We start from the raw sequence: 15,457 nt of genomic DNA, 5'->3' as shown, positions 1-15,457 counted from the left end.
GAAAGTCTCCTAATCATGACAAGATTAAAAGGAATAATAATTTCACATCACTATTAAAATTGGAGTAAGTGGTGATTACTAATTATCACTCAAGGACAGGTAATTTCCTTAATTAAAAGAAAAGACAATTCAGACTTACCTTTCTAGATGTTAAATACTAAATAGTACGATAATGATAACGTTAAAAGAAGTTAAATAACAAATTATAATTCTGCACATTTTATAAATGCTTTTAAATTATTTGTCTCAATAGGTTGGTCTCTGAAATCATGGACCAGACAAAAAAAGCACGTGCAAATTTCACTGCTCTAGGTTTTGGTGGCATTATTATCATTATTATTATTATTATTATTGTTTCACCATGGTCACTGTGAAGCTTCAGAGATATGTCATTTGTAGCTTCAGAATTTGAGATTGACTTAACACTCTTTGTTTCAGGGAAAAAAAAAAAAAGATCCAAGAACAAAGTATCTACAATCCTAGTATCCTACACTTAGTTTTTCTTAAAGCCATGTTTACATTAAATGTTGTCATGTACAATTCATTTTCATCCTCCATCAGCATACCCCCTAATATGTCCCTTATCTTCTAGATAGGTAGAAAACTGAAGCATAAAGATTTGACTTTAACCAATGTGACATGGACTTGATTATTTGTCCTGGGTGTGAAAGTGAAAGAAAGTTGATGGTATAGGATAGGATACATATCCATATATATAAAGCTAAGTGCCAAAAATAAATATATATTTGTATGTTATTGTTAGAATATAATTAAAATCAATTAGGATGAATTAATATTATTTAGTATATCTAAATATTTATTATAGGAGATTGCGTCTTTATTATTACGATTCTCTTAATACTTATAAATATCTTTTTATATTGTATCATTCTACACAACTTGAATAGACAACTCGAATACACTCAATAATATACCATCATTTCTCTAGTTTAGTCTCTCGTTTTTAACAGTTATTAAAATATATATAGGGTATATATACCAAAGAAAATACAGTATTTAAAACTACTAATTTTTTATTATTTTTATATAATTTTAAGATATTAAACATAAATAAAATAATTAATTATGAATATTTAGGATTTAATTTTGGAAGATTGAAGTATTTTTCGTCGGTGGTTAGGCACTGTATGGTATAAGCAATGTTTGACCTTGGTTGCCATGAAAAGGGGACCATAGTAGGAATGCTCTTGTGCCATACTTATACAGTGCTACTCTCTTTAACTCTTAGCATATAATAACAAATGAAAAAGGGTCTAAGGGCTAAGGTGATAGTATCCCAATTCTTATATATATATCTGTTTCATTAGTGTCTTTTTCTTTCTTTTCAATTGGTGAATAGAAGAAACTGTTGAAGTAATTAACATATGTGTCATGACCCATGATTTGAACTGCTCATCTACATGCATGGGCTTCACACATAGCTTGTGTCTTTATTTCTTTCCTCTCATCCTATACCATTAATTAATTCTTGTACTGTTGTTTTCAAATTAAACATAAAGTGAGCCTTTTCTTAAATAAGTAGGTTTTTTATAACCCATCTTTGAATTTTTTTATTAGGTAGTAATAAATATTACACTTTTTTGTTAATTAAATAAATATTATATTTTATATCAATAATTTAAAGTTACAATTTAAAATTTAAGATTTAAGATTTATTGTGTTTTATAATTTATTTCTCCTTAAATTTTTTATTTATATTTAATAATAAATTAATTTTCATTATTGAACACTAAACTCCTTATTTTTTTTTTGAAATACATTACCATTTTCATTATATAATAATTGACTTAAATTTGGAGGGTTGAGCAATTAATCGTCTTAAAAGAAATTTAATAAAAAGATATAACCTATATTCTTGAGTTAGTTATATGAATGAACATGTAATTATATACTAGTGTATCAATAGATACTATTATACTAATGTATTTATTGATTTACTTTTTTATTTATTAAATATGTGCAAAAATAATAAAAATTGAACTAGTTGAGATCACAAATGATTTATAATTTAACTAAAACATTTTGGATTCAAAATTTTGGAGAAAATCTTTTTTATTAATTATATATAACGAAAGTATTTTAGAAAAAAATTGGACACCAATCCTCTTCGTATTCATATTGTATATACTAATGTATTATGATTATGTTATGTATACACTAAAATCAGTTATTAAAGTTGGCCATCAATATAAAATACATAATGGAATATAAATACGCGTTGAAAATAAATTAAACTACATATATTTATATACAAATACATTGGTAACTGATTTTAGTCACTGATTTTAGTGTAGAAATAACATTTTTGGATGTATTAATTAATAGACACTAATGTTCTTGTTGATTCACTTTTATATATTAAATATGTGCTAAAATAATAAAAAGAGAATCAAGTGAGATATAGTGAGTTATTTTTAAATTAGTTAACAAGTCTTAGGTTTAATTTATGAAAATAATAACAAAATAATTTTTTATAAATTATATATAATAAAAAGTATTTTAAAAAAGAAAGTTGTACACCAATTCTTATATATATGAAGTTGTATTTCTACTAATGATTTAAATGTACTATGACCTATTTATGATTGGAAAAAGAACATGACATGCACCAATCTAAAATCGGTGGGTTATTAGGATTATTTAGGATAAGAAGTTTTTTGTTCCCATATGATGAACCATGGAAGGCTAAGTTCCATGATAGATTGATTTCCATAATAGAATAGAATTATTGATTATTATTTAATATGATTTAGGCTTTAGAGAGTTCTACAGGTAGAAATGATTGAGATTGATAACCCAAGTGCTTAACAGAGCAGTAAGCATCAAACATATGCAAATGGACACATTCTATTAAAATGGGCGGGACCAATTGGAGTCAGACCAGAATCATATTGTGGCCCTATGATCTATACATAAAGTCACATTTCATTGTCAATTGACACTACCCAATAACCCTAAATTATTATATATTAAAAAAAGTAAAGCATATTAAATAGTTTGATTTGTATTAATTAATTAATTTACAAACAATTCAAGACTTTATTTATTGCCATTTTGGTTTGAAAATATTTAGAAGTAATCGACTCTTCGAATGCCAGCTGTAAAGTCGACTCTTGAAATTTAATCTCCGACTCAAAAAAAATAAAGAAAGTATTTAATTGGAAAAAAAGAATTAAAATAATAATAATAAGAGGAAGTAATGAATAGAGGTTGGGTTCATTATTGATTGAGTGACTTGTTGAAATGAGAGTAGGGTCAAGTGACCAGCAATTAACTCAACACTTTCTAAATAGTAAATAGGCATGAAACCAATCTAGGAATGGAAGATTTAATGGCATTACCATGTTTACCATGTCAAGTGTGATGGAATTGTTTTTACTGTTCAATAGGTTCAATGCATTGATATTGGCATAGTACAAAATAAAAATATATATAATATGGCCCTAGAGATAGATACCAGATTTCAAGCCTAATGTCACTACAATTTCACAGGTACATATTCACAGATATAGAAAGGAAGGGCAATGTTTCCAAGATTAATGGGGCCATAGTACTGTATGGATTTTGCTACCATTTGGCTTAGATAAGTTTTTTGTCACCAGGGAGAGTATTGAACTTATGTGGCATTTCTGAAAATCTTATATGTCTTCTAGTCATGTGTTCATGCTGTATCTTTTGTACTATGTTCTTTCTCTCTAAATGCTTTTCACTGCTGCATCTAACTTTCAATATATCAATTGCAAATTATGAATTAATTCTTTCTCATTCAAATCTTCTTTTAAACACTTTTTAATTTAGACGCAGGAGAAAAAATGGTGTAGGACGCAATTATGAAGTCTATAAGTATTTTACACAATTGTGGTTCGATTTTTGGGTATACAAATCGAATCCTCCGATTTGTATTTAAAAAATTAAAAAAAAATTGACACAAATCGAATTATCCGATTAATAAGCTTAATTTTTTTTATAAAAAAATCGGATAAGAAAAAATTGTCCCACATCCATGTCTAGCATCTACATTCTCCACGACAACACACAACACACATAAGCTTCTCATGTCCAAAAGAATGAGCCTCTTTTAAACTCCAAAAAAAAGTAATAATTATTTACATTATTTTGTTACTAATAAAAGATTATAATTTCCTTTGTATCCTTTGGTTCTAAGTTCTCTCTTCTCACCAACCATTTTGCATATGAATTTAAAGGGAAGTGAAATGAAAAATAAGAAGCAGGAAGAAACTACTGAAGGAAAATAAAGGAGCAGTCTTTTCACCGCAATACAGTTGCTTCTTATTCGCATAACATTTTGAAATCTTGGCCTCACCACTGCTTTCTTTCAATATAACGTGCCTTTGTCTACCTCAATTAGGACACTTTGCATTTATAATACAAACACTTTTTAGTACTCAAAATACATAGTAATTTTATTTGTTTCTAATCAAAATCAACTATTGTAATTAAATAAAACAATCACTTTATTAATTGGTGTAACCAACATTTTTGTGGATTGCTTTTTGACCCCCAATTTCAACTTTAAAAAAGGAGAAGAAATTTCCAAATTAGAAAAACTTTTGAGCCTTTTTTTTGTTTAAAACTAACTGGTAAATATTGATTTGTGAATTGTGATAGAGTTGTTAATTAAGCACAATTTAAAAGAATCTATAATACTCAATTCATTCACAACTTAAAGAACCTTGTTTTGTTGGTGGTTGCAAAACAGACATAAATGTATGAAGAGAGAGGGAGGGGAAATAAAAGGAGAGATATTTGTAACATTTATCTTATTGTACTTTTTTTGGAATTTAGTATCATTTTATTATTATAAGATAAATCTGTACCACAATTTAAATTGAGTGATGTTTAATCTTCTTGCAATAATAATTTTAAATACACATACAAAAAATTGGAATCTAGTATTAGTTTATTATTATAAGATAAATTTGAAGGATAATTTGAATAGAGTCACATTCTATCTTTATCTTGAGAGAATAAATTTTAAATAAATATATAAAAAATAAACTAGGTAACAAAAAAAAGAAGAAGCAAAAACCATATGAGAAGGGAGCATACAGCATTTATTGTGAGGTCAACTATCAAAACCCCCTATAACCATTAATAGAAACAAAAGGGCTAATCATTAAAGCATCATTAGTTGTGAATTGGCCAAATTAAGATTAACTTTTGTCCTGAAAGGACAGCACTATCCTCCTATGAGAGGAGCATGGTAATGCAATGCTGCCATAATGGAAAAATAACTCCATATATATATTTCAAAATTCATTTATTATAAAATACATTATAAGTATCACTAAAATTCAAAGTCACACTTCATTGCATAGTAACAAAACAAAGTATTATTTTTTTTACAAAACTAAAATTTCATTCATTAAAAATATCAAACTACACTTTTAAATTACAAAAATATATTATATCCAAATCTTAAAAAAAAATATCTCTATCAAAGTTTGTTAACGGTTTAATTACTCTATTGGTCTCTATAGTTTCGCAAAATTTTCAATTAGGTTCTTATACTTTTTTTCCTTTTAATTGGGTCTCTGTACTAAATTTTTTTTCAATTGAGTCTTTATACTTTTTTTTTTATTTGATTCTCTGCACTAATTTTGTTTTTAGTTGGATCCCTATACAATTAAGCTAATTACTACTAAGAGAGACTTAATTAAAAAAATTAGGGTAAAGACCTAATTAAAAAAAATATAAGAATCTAATTGAAAATTTTGTAAAATTATAAAGACCAACAGAATAATTAAATTTTTAAAAATTTATAACTAATAAATAGATATTTATATATACTAAGCAAAAATCAAGTTTTTAATACTTATTTAAATAGACGAGTAAATTAATTGGATGAATCCTCTAATTCTGAGCTATTGCATCTCCCCTTATCTCTCTCACTCCCTCTTTGCTAGAAGACACTGCCGTACACATACACACACGCACATAAGGCCAACTGGCATATTGATTCATTCACATAAAGATAAAATAAGAAGGTGAAAGGATTGTGCTAAAGGACACATAATAGTTTAGAATTATAGTGCATTTTTTATTATTATTTTTTTCTCACTCTCTCTCTCTCCTTTTTGTTTGTTAATGAATTATTAGTCTTTCTTTTTCTTTTTCTTTTTCTTTTTCTCCTCTTCTTATACCTATGATGAGAGTAAGAGAGTGTGGAAAACAGCTACCCTTTAGGATCTTATACAAGTTCCTTTGATCACAGAATCTATATATATAAGAGCATCAAATTAGTTCTTTCTTATTAGAAAGAGAAAAAAAAAAGATGGATATATCAGCTTCACAATACAATAGTGCTAGTGAATCAGGTTGGACACATTATTTGGACCAATCTTCTTCACTTGTTTCTGAGAGTTATTTCCAAAGAATAGATGAATTTGAAGGGAAAGGAGCAGGAAGAATAATGGAAGAGGAGGAGTTTGAAGAAGATTTGTCAATGGTTTCTGATGCTTCATCAGGTCCTCCACATTATGATAATGCATCATCATGGTATTGTGAGAATAATTGGTATGCTAATAACAATAATAATACCAAAGAATCACAGAAGAAGAAGAAGAAGATGATGGTCAAAGAATTTGGAAGAAGTCAACAACAACAACAACAATCTTCATATCTTGATGACACTGCTAGCTCACCAATCTTCAACTTTCCAAAGGAGAGTCACAAGGTTAATAAATTCATTAATTTCACATGACATAATAATAATATTAATACTAATTAACATGATTTTCATATAGCTTAATTTCTTGTTAGTAATTTATTAATTAAATGAATTCTTTTGTTTATTGAACAGAAGAGTTTCTCAGGGAATGGAGCAGTGGAAGATGCATTGGATTTTTCTCAGTGTTTATCAGTAACAAGAATAAAGGTATATAATATATAGTTTAGTTTGTGGTTGATTAAATTGTTTCAGTTATGATCAATACTTTATGAATATCAATTATTTGCACATTTTGTTATACAGAGAAAGCCTAAATTCCAGAACCTATTCAGAGGAAAACAAGCTTCAGAGGAACAAGGTAATGAATCATGATCCATTCTCTTCAAATTACTCCCTCTGATTCAAAATAACTGTTAATTTAAACAAACTCTACATTGAAAAAACAATGTATCAGATGTTTAAATACATTGATTTTTTTAAAATATATTAAACCTTTTTTTTTCTCCTCATTAGGTGGTTTTGATGAAGAAGGAAGAAAATGAAATGAAAATCATTTTGCTGTGGCTGCTGTCACTTCTGCTGCATTGCTATGGAAAGAGAGACCAAAAGGGGGGATATTGTCAAAAAAGAAAGAAAGAAAAAATATTCAAATTTCAATGTCTGTTTAAAGGGGAAAAAAATTCCTTTAATTTCCTCCTTTTATTTAATTTTTTTCTTCTTTTTTCAACATGTTAACAAGGAAAAAGCAACCTTTGTTGTAGCTTTCACTCTTTTATTTGAATATGCTTCTGTACTACACTGCCAATGCAGTTGGGGAACAACCTAAGAGAATATAAGAAACTGGGTAAGGTTTCTGTCTTCCATTTTTTTTTTTTTTAATTTCTTTCTTCTTTTTTGTTGTTGTCATCAGTGGCAAGCATGATGCAAAAACTTTGCATATGCTAAGTTTTATTACAAGTTCACAACATTGCCAATTAATTCAAATAAAAGAAAAGAAAATTGTGTTTAAAATCATGTAGAATCTTTATGTCATGAATCAGAGTGACAAGCATGATGCATCTCTGGGACCTCCCAAATGTGTTCAGTAAAAAAATGTGATACCAATCAGAAACTCTTCTAAGATTGGTGCTCAACCTTTTTTCATTCTCTAGTTAACTAATTTACTACTAAAAAATAAAAGATATAGTAAATTTAGAAGGGAGAGTGTTAATACTAACATGGAATTGGTCCAATAGTAGACAAGTTTGTTTCATTTTCAGTGATTTCATCAAACATTAAAACTTAGGAGCATTTTCAAAATTTCTGGAGTGGAATTCTTAATAATAGCATATCTTTTCTAGTGATCTTGAATTCAGAAAATTCCTTTTGTGTGAAACAATTACAACTCAAATTAAATGAACAGGTCAAATAAAGTACCAAAAAAAGAAAAGATAAAAATAAGAGAGGAAAGAGGGGTCACAATTTCACTTGAGCCATTATTCACCACCATGAATCCATATATCAATCAAATCCAAAGGCCTTAGTTATGAGTAGTGGGGCCCACTTGATTAAGTTCAGCTACTGCCAGCCTTGCTCACAACTACTTTGGGTGGGTAAATATGGTAAGAGAAATGGGCTTGGCACCAAAAATAGACAAAGTATCCAAATGAAACCAAAAGCCAAGTTTCATTTTCAGCCTAAAGGGGCAACCCCACAACCCCTTTTGATAGCTACTCACTTTGAATTGTGATCCATTCACAACACTTAGTACAATTATTGAATATATTATGTTTTGGTAGGATATCCAACAAAATCTTCCATTCAAAAGGTGTTTATATCCTCAGACTTGAACTAACCGCATGGATACATTTCAAAGCAACTTAGATATTTAGAAAAGGACAAACACCTCACCTTTCACTAATCATTTCTAATTCCATGGGCATTTTGTGGTTCACCTTTGTCATTAGAGACCTTTTAGGTGTTAGCAAGATGGAGTTAAGGTTTAGGGCACATGCTCCATATCATGGATACACAGTTTTACTAGTATGCATTGCCTTTATTGGAGGGTACATGTTACATATCATGTTAACATGCATTGATGAGTACAGCACACTAATAATATCTTTTCACTATATTAGGTTTAAAAAGAATCCAATCTAATTAAAACATTTAAATTTTACAACTATAGGGTTAAATATTATCCAATCCAATTCAAATTTTTATATAGGCATCCTTCATTTATGAAAAAAGTACTAAACTATTTTACTCTCGTATGAGTAAATAACTAGTCGCAATATAAGTATATACTCCAATTATTCCAATTCTATTTGCCAATATATATAATTCTCTTTCAAGGATATACTATTTTAGAGATGTCAATTAAGAAAAAAAAAAAAGGAATTTTGATAAGTTGGTCTCGATTTTTAATAAGTAAATAAAACAATAAATTTATACTAGAGTTTGATGAATCAAAAAATTGTTGAACTTGGTTTTCCCTCTGGATTGATACACTTTGAATGTCAACATTCAACACAAGAATATTCCTACTTTCAAGGGTAGTTTCATGTACGTCTTAATCATCTCATGCATAATCGTCATGAAAAGATTCTATATGTCACAAGCAAGAGAAACAGGGCCAAGGAGAGATGGTGTAGTAGTACAATACAAGTTATAAAGCCTAAAACTATGAAGTAAAAAAGCTATCATCACCAATGGAACAAAATTGATTATGAAAACACAATACATGACAATGGATCCCAGCCATGGAGAGACAAAATAAGAAAAAGGAGTAAAAAACAACATTGAAAGGGACCCTCTTTCTATATCCCCCTTATAAAGATGCATCATCAACACCATTATCATCATCATCATGTCACCCCCTAAAGCTGAGAACAACCCTTTCTTCTCCCTATTTTGTTTTGAAAACTTAGGTGCCAAAAATATGTTTATGAACTGGTGGGGCTTCTAGTCTTTTAACCACTTCCAGCCATGGCTTTTCTACCATAAAGAAGGAATTTTTTGAGACATGAGCTAAAAATAAAACTGGGTTATCTAATGAAAATACGTCAAAGTTTCTCCTATATTTTGTCCTCTTCTTAACATTAGTAAAGTTTTGTTGCAAGTTCCTGGTCAATGATTCTTGAGCATTTAGCATATCGCTTTCGTCTTGCTCCACCGGTAATCCAAAATCAATCAAGCACATTGCCCTGAATGCACAAAAATTTCCAAAACATGAGAAACAATCAACAAGCAAAAGATGTATAAAGATCATAAGGTTAATGTATAAGTTCATATATTAATGTGAAACAACATATGCAGATACCATTTTTTGATTGTGCAAGTATAGAGCATTGTAAGTGTAACAGTGCCAGAACAATAAACAAAACAACTATATCAAAAAGTTTGTGGCATATGCCATTTAATTCGTTAATTTCAGTTTTTTTTATCATTTCGTATTAATGCAAAATTTAGCTGCCACCCTTTTAGTTAAAAATAAATGGATATGGATCCTCTCATGACTTGTATCCAAAATAAACATCACAAAATCATTTCTTTATATAGGTTAATTGAATCAACTATATAAATATGAACATGACAACACAATGAAAGATAATTAAAAATACCTGGAGCTATAAATAACAACTGATGATGAAGTTGATGAGGGAGGAAATGAAAGCCCAATGACTTCACCGGGAAACTCCTGGAATCTCCGGGGAAGAACGTATGTATTCCTCATCGACCATTCTCCCAACTGCTTGGCCTCAACGTCAAATGCATACACTTGATTCGAAGAAGTTGTAACTATCATTACATTGTTGTTCTGGGGAGGAAACCCACCAGCCGTAACAGAGGCACCATCTAATCTTGAGATGAACCAGTGCTGCCTGAAGCACAAAGGCTTATTATTATGTAAAAATTTTGAATTTTTACTTTTCACATTCATAAGAAATGGATTATGAGTTTCCTACAGACAGCAAAGTAAAGTAATAGTAATCTCGAATCACAATTAAAAGCAAATTAGTGGCAACCTTAGTGTCTCCAAGTTAAACACATATATATCGCCAAAGCAGTTAACAGCTGCCAGCCACTGCCTGTCGGAACTGGTAAATAATCTAGTAATGGGAGGTTCCTTCGGAGGCAATTTCTCGTCATCCAGCTCCCGACAGGGTGTAAAAGCATGCACTAGTTCCGATGTGCTGACATCCACAACCTATAGCATTCAAATGCAAGGAGTATCAATAAAACAAACTATACAAAGCCTAACCAAATAGCATAACGCTAACAAGATTCTTGGACGTCATAGGGCAAGCATGGTTGACAGAAACCCATAATTAAATGCCTATAATAAACAGTTCTAGCCATAATAGGAAAGAAATATTGCTAGCTTACATATATCCTCCTATCATGGCCAGCTAGTATCAACCAGGATGACTCATGGGTGAAAATCATTGAATGGGCAAAGGGTAACCTCGGGGGAAGCTTCTTTCTACTCACGCTCCATGTAATCTTTCCAACTTCACTCCTCTTTAACTCAAACAGACTAGGCCTTGCATTATCTGAGTACGCAAAATGCTCCCCAGAATTAGCAATTGTGCTGCAAGCAATCTTCCGAGATTCCTTAGTCTTCACTCGTGCAAGGATTTCAGTCTTAGTAAAGCATCCAGCTGTACGAACATTTCCAAGATGTAGTAAATGTACATCTAACCATTGCCTAGACTGGACTAAAAGCATTGATGATTGATTGAAGGCAGTATTAAGCACTAGCTGAACCGGGGTTCTCTGAGGCGCAGGACAAATATCATGAGGAGAAAACTTAGTGAATTCCTTTACCGGGTATGCAAATAGTTTTGTGTCATCTCCTGCTGAGATAAGCATGGGAACCCCAAATTGGGACCATTTATGATAATTTAAATCAACAGGCTTTCCTTCAAGCCGACGTCTTTTATTCCTCTCTTCTGGCAGAGAATCTGCTAAACAAAGAGTTCATAGCTAATCAGCAGAAATAGTAGATTCTAAGTTAGCAGCTAAAGATCTCAGTTTACATGAGATATAAAACTAACAAGATAAGCTCTCTTTTTTTAATTAAAAAAAAGGGGGGGTAGATAAACATTTATTTCATTGGAAAGCAATTTTGGGTCTTTCAAACAGACCTTCTTGAGATATCGGCACAGCAACAGTCAAGGCCTTGACATCATGTGTATGAGACCTTACATAGTGAACATAGATCCATTTCTTTGTCATCACAAGGGGGTTGACACTGTCGGAAGATGCTGACTGGCTAGACAGCTTATAGAGAATAACCTTCAAATAGTATAAACTAAACCAACGTTAGTATTATGCACTTGGTCATGAGTATATTATCTTGTACATAACACTGCATTACATTTTTGTTAATAATATACAGAAGAGTGAGAACATACAACACATGAACTTTGGCTTCCAGATTACAGAACAATATACACTTCTTGTTTTCACTATCTAACTTGGTCATATTGAATTTTGAGATGAAAACAGAAGATAAAATGGAACATAGAAATCCATGAATTATTATAACTTAGCGAAGTGATAAATACACATTAAATGGGTCAGAAGAAGCGAGAATTAAGGAGCATATAATGATAACCAAGCCACAATTAACAATTAATCACCTCATGGTAGAAATTTACTTAGAAGCTTCTAAACATACAATAACAACAGTCAAAACATCCTGATGATTTATGATTATGATGTCTCCTGCAACTCTTGGAGAAAAGTTGTCGGATTTGGAATCCCTCACATGAATCTCACATAAAAATGCATACATGAAAATTTCCACTCCACTTTTACCCCCAAGACCAAACATATTCTGAATATTAAGAATTCAACAAATTGTGCAACTCCATACCTGGCCATCAGAACCAGCCGAGAACACCCTATCATGACTTGGGGATGCAGCCAAAGCATTTACATCGCCCTTGTGCAATGAATGTGCTTGCAAGAGAGTTCCATGTTTACTATCCCAAAATTGGACACTGCCACTGCTGTCTGCACTAACAAGCGTCCCAGACCTAAATAATAACCAAAGGAGGATCATTGACAAAGGTCTTCGAAATGCAGAAGGTACTATTGTATCAAAAACATAAATGTGTGGTATATATGTAATGCAAGTGTGTTCATCTTAGTTAATTTAAAAAGCAATGATTCGATGCTACCTTAAAGACAGTAACGACCATATGCAAAGTTCATGTCCGCCACCCAAACCTCCAAGCCCAGCCGTAATCCTATAAATTTCACGACTAGACGTAGCATCCCAGCACCGTATTAACCTGTGAAAAGAAGAGGAGAAAAGCTGAAGCATATTTAACCAAATAGTGAAACATGGAAATATAGATATAAAAATGTGCAAAAATGCTATTCGTACACCAAAATCAGCCACTAAGGTATTTATATATAACTAAATGTGTGGTTTAATTTATTTTTAATATGAATTTGTATTCCAACATGTATTTTATACGGGTGGCTAACTTTGGTGGCTGATTTTGATATACACATAGCATAGTCCAAAAATGTGAGTGGATTATGGTGCTATATGTGCTTGATTTATGTCAAAGCCAAGCAATGTTCATATGAGCTTGAATGCTACCTAAAAAAAGTAGGTGACAATTTCCCTCTTACTTCAAAGTTGCATAAGACAATAGTTGAAAATTGCTATTTAATGAATAAAACAAGAAGGCGTACCCATCACTACTTCCGGAGTATATGTAGTTAGCATCAGTGCTCCAAGTCACACTTAAAACTCGTCCTGTACGCAATCCCACAAAGCATTGTCTTATCAGAATCGAGCCCAGTAGAAAAAACTGCAGCAAGCACCAAATAATGCAGGGACGAAATGAAACTAACCTTTGACCCGAGGCAATGATTTTACATATAGGAATTCATCTTCGTCAGATATGGCATAAATCCTCACACTTCCATCATCATAACCAATTGCTACACGTGGAGACTCAAGAACAGATTGCTTGCCAGCATCAGGTGAGTCATTATCTTCGTCACTATCGCTGCTCTCTTGTTCATCAGATTCTTGAATTTTACTGGCATAACCATTCCCCATAACATCACCATTAGGCACATTATTAACTAAATCAACCTTAGGGAACGTAACAGCCATTTGCCAAATGGAAACACCATCTGAATCAAGCACAGTCTGTAATAGGACATCAAATTCAGCCAAACAAATTTTACACATTAGCCAACAACTCTTCAAGAACACTCATTCCAAAATAATAATAAGCACTCCAGTGGCAACCATATTAAAATAAATAAATAAATAAATAACAAACATTACACTAGCACTAACAAGCACAACTAGATTAAACCTAACTATGCTAACATTTCAGTAAAAGTTGGGGGGAAAAGCCACAATACCGTTTGCTTCAGGTGGAAAAGATCCCACTTGGAAACTGAACCATCAATGTTAGACGAAAACAAACGACCGCACGGCATGCCATTGGAGCCGCCAGGGCACCAAAGAAGCGAAGATACTCTTGTAGTAGGGTCACCATGAATCGTCTAAACAAAAAGTAAATAAATAAATAAAATTCCATAAATAAAAAAGTAAAAAGAAATAAGAAGAATCTTGATTACAAGTTGACAGTGCCAGCCAATGGAGCCGGGAGATACGAGCCAGAGTTCAAGGGAACCGTCTTGGCGAGCTGCGGCTACACGGAGGCCGTCGACGCTGGTGGCAAGAGCGACTACCGGAGAGGGTCTCCAATCTATTGAGTTGATTTTGTAGATTTCGCCCATCCTATTATGGAAGGACGAAGAAGACGAAGCGTTTCAGAAGAGAGAGTGAAAGAAGAAGAAGCCGTGGAGGAAGAAGAAGAAAGTAGGGTAAGCAGGCGGCCAGGTTTTAGTTTCGGTAGTGTTTTTCAAGCTCTCTCTATCATTCTTATTTGGGCCTCAGCCCGTTTATACTAAAAGTGTAGGTGATCATACAGGCCCAACGGTTTTACGTAATTAATGGCACTAGCAGTGACATTTAAATGTGTTATTACTTATTATTAGTGTCCTATGTGATTCATATTTTTTCTCAAATTAAATATTATATTTTTATCTAAAAATAGAAAGATGAATGTCATTATCTAAGCTATGAAGTGTTATTAATTTACTGGTATATATTATATACTATGTTATGTATTAGTGATTAAATTAAAGAAAAATTTAAGTACATTTAATTTTATTTATAAAGTTATTTTTCCTCAAATTAAGTATTATATTTTTTGCTTCTTTTTATTCGTCTTTTTTTTTACGTATAGAATTTCTATGCTTTTATTTATAAAGTTATTCGTTTTTTCTTCAAAATTTTTTATGTTTATTGTCAAAAAAAATAAACCAAAAAATAAAATAAAAGGTTACATAATTTCTTCTTTTTTTATTTTTTTTATTTTTTTTATTTTTCAAAAAAAATAATTATATGAGTGTAAAACAAAAAAAAACTACGAAAACAAAAGGAAGAAGGAGGAGGAGGAATTGTTTAGGAAAAATATAAAACAGAAAAATTACACACCAAAATTTTTTAATGATATCACATAAATTTTCTTACCTTAGACATTGAAAATTTTTAACACAAATTTTTAACCAGAAATTTTCAAAATTCTGGACTTAATGCAGTAATTTCTTAACAAAAACTTCTTTAGTTTTTTTTATTATTTTTCTTTTTTTCATTTTTGTTGCTCTTACTTCTTTATTTTGATTATGCATTTTTTGTTTTTTTTCTTGTTTCTT

The 15,457-nt window shown here is 31.0% G+C and overlaps 2 protein-coding genes across 3 annotated transcripts; one reads left to right on the top strand and one right to left on the bottom strand.

Moving 5' to 3' along the window:
• The first annotated feature begins 6,196 nt into the window (after positions 1 to 6,196).
• LOC107495773 (protein SOB FIVE-LIKE 5-like) lies at positions 6,197 to 7,573 on the top strand. Its single transcript, XM_016116935.3, has 4 exons — positions 6,197 to 6,718; positions 6,845 to 6,919; positions 7,016 to 7,070; positions 7,226 to 7,573. The coding sequence occupies exons 1-4, from the start codon at positions 6,317 to 6,319 to the stop codon at positions 7,252 to 7,254; spliced, it is 561 nt and encodes a 186-aa protein (XP_015972421.1). The 5' UTR covers positions 6,197 to 6,316; the 3' UTR covers positions 7,255 to 7,573.
• A 1,658-nt stretch (positions 7,574 to 9,231) lies between these two features.
• Positions 9,232 to 14,578, bottom strand: LOC107495772 (WD repeat-containing protein PCN). 2 transcript variants are annotated; one of them, XM_016116933.3, is made up of 11 exons: positions 14,315 to 14,578; positions 14,096 to 14,239; positions 13,571 to 13,874; positions 13,409 to 13,472; positions 12,883 to 12,996; positions 12,576 to 12,738; positions 11,842 to 11,992; positions 11,081 to 11,661; positions 10,720 to 10,901; positions 10,315 to 10,575; positions 9,232 to 9,897 (listed from the first exon to the last, which is right to left on the bottom strand). In XM_016116933.3, exons 1-11 carry the CDS (start codon positions 14,474 to 14,476, stop codon positions 9,618 to 9,620), a joined length of 2,406 nt encoding a protein of 801 aa, XP_015972419.1. In that variant the 5' UTR covers positions 14,477 to 14,578; the 3' UTR covers positions 9,232 to 9,617. The 2 variants fall into 2 exon arrangements, with proteins under 2 accessions (XP_015972419.1, XP_015972420.1); XM_016116934.3 differs by having other exon boundaries at positions 11,081 to 11,658.
• Positions 14,579 to 15,457: the final 879 nt, after the last annotated feature.

This window comes from Arachis duranensis, chromosome 6 (genome assembly GCF_000817695.3).
Source record: "Arachis duranensis cultivar V14167 chromosome 6, aradu.V14167.gnm2.J7QH, whole genome shotgun sequence".
In the NCBI taxonomy this organism is placed as follows: domain Eukaryota; kingdom Viridiplantae; phylum Streptophyta; class Magnoliopsida; order Fabales; family Fabaceae; genus Arachis; species Arachis duranensis.
Note: the sequence above shows the minus strand (reverse complement) of the source record. Positions and strands in the feature narration are given on the sequence as shown.

What these genes read in the sequence shown, in the direction of transcription:
- LOC107495772 (XM_016116933.3), bottom strand. Translation starts at nt 14,476, where the DNA reads ATGGGCGAAATCTACAAAATCAACTCAATAGATTGGAGACCCTCTCCG. An exon ending in GCCATGATAGGAGGATATAT is followed by an intron (nt 10,902 to 11,080) that starts GTAAGCTAGCAA and finishes TGAATGCTATAG; the next exon opens with GTTGTGGATGTCAGCACATC. An exon ending in TTTAACTTGGAGACACTAAG is followed by an intron (nt 10,576 to 10,719) that starts GTTGCCACTAAT and finishes TTTGTGCTTCAG; the next exon opens with GCAGCACTGGTTCATCTCAA.
- LOC107495773 (XM_016116935.3), top strand. Translation starts at nt 6,317, where the DNA reads ATGGATATATCAGCTTCACAATACAATAGTGCTAGTGAATCAGGTTGG. An exon ending in TATCAGTAACAAGAATAAAG is followed by an intron (nt 6,920 to 7,015) that starts GTATATAATATA and finishes TTTGTTATACAG; the next exon opens with AGAAAGCCTAAATTCCAGAA. An exon ending in ACAAGCTTCAGAGGAACAAG is followed by an intron (nt 7,071 to 7,225) that starts GTAATGAATCAT and finishes TCTCCTCATTAG; the next exon opens with GTGGTTTTGATGAAGAAGGA.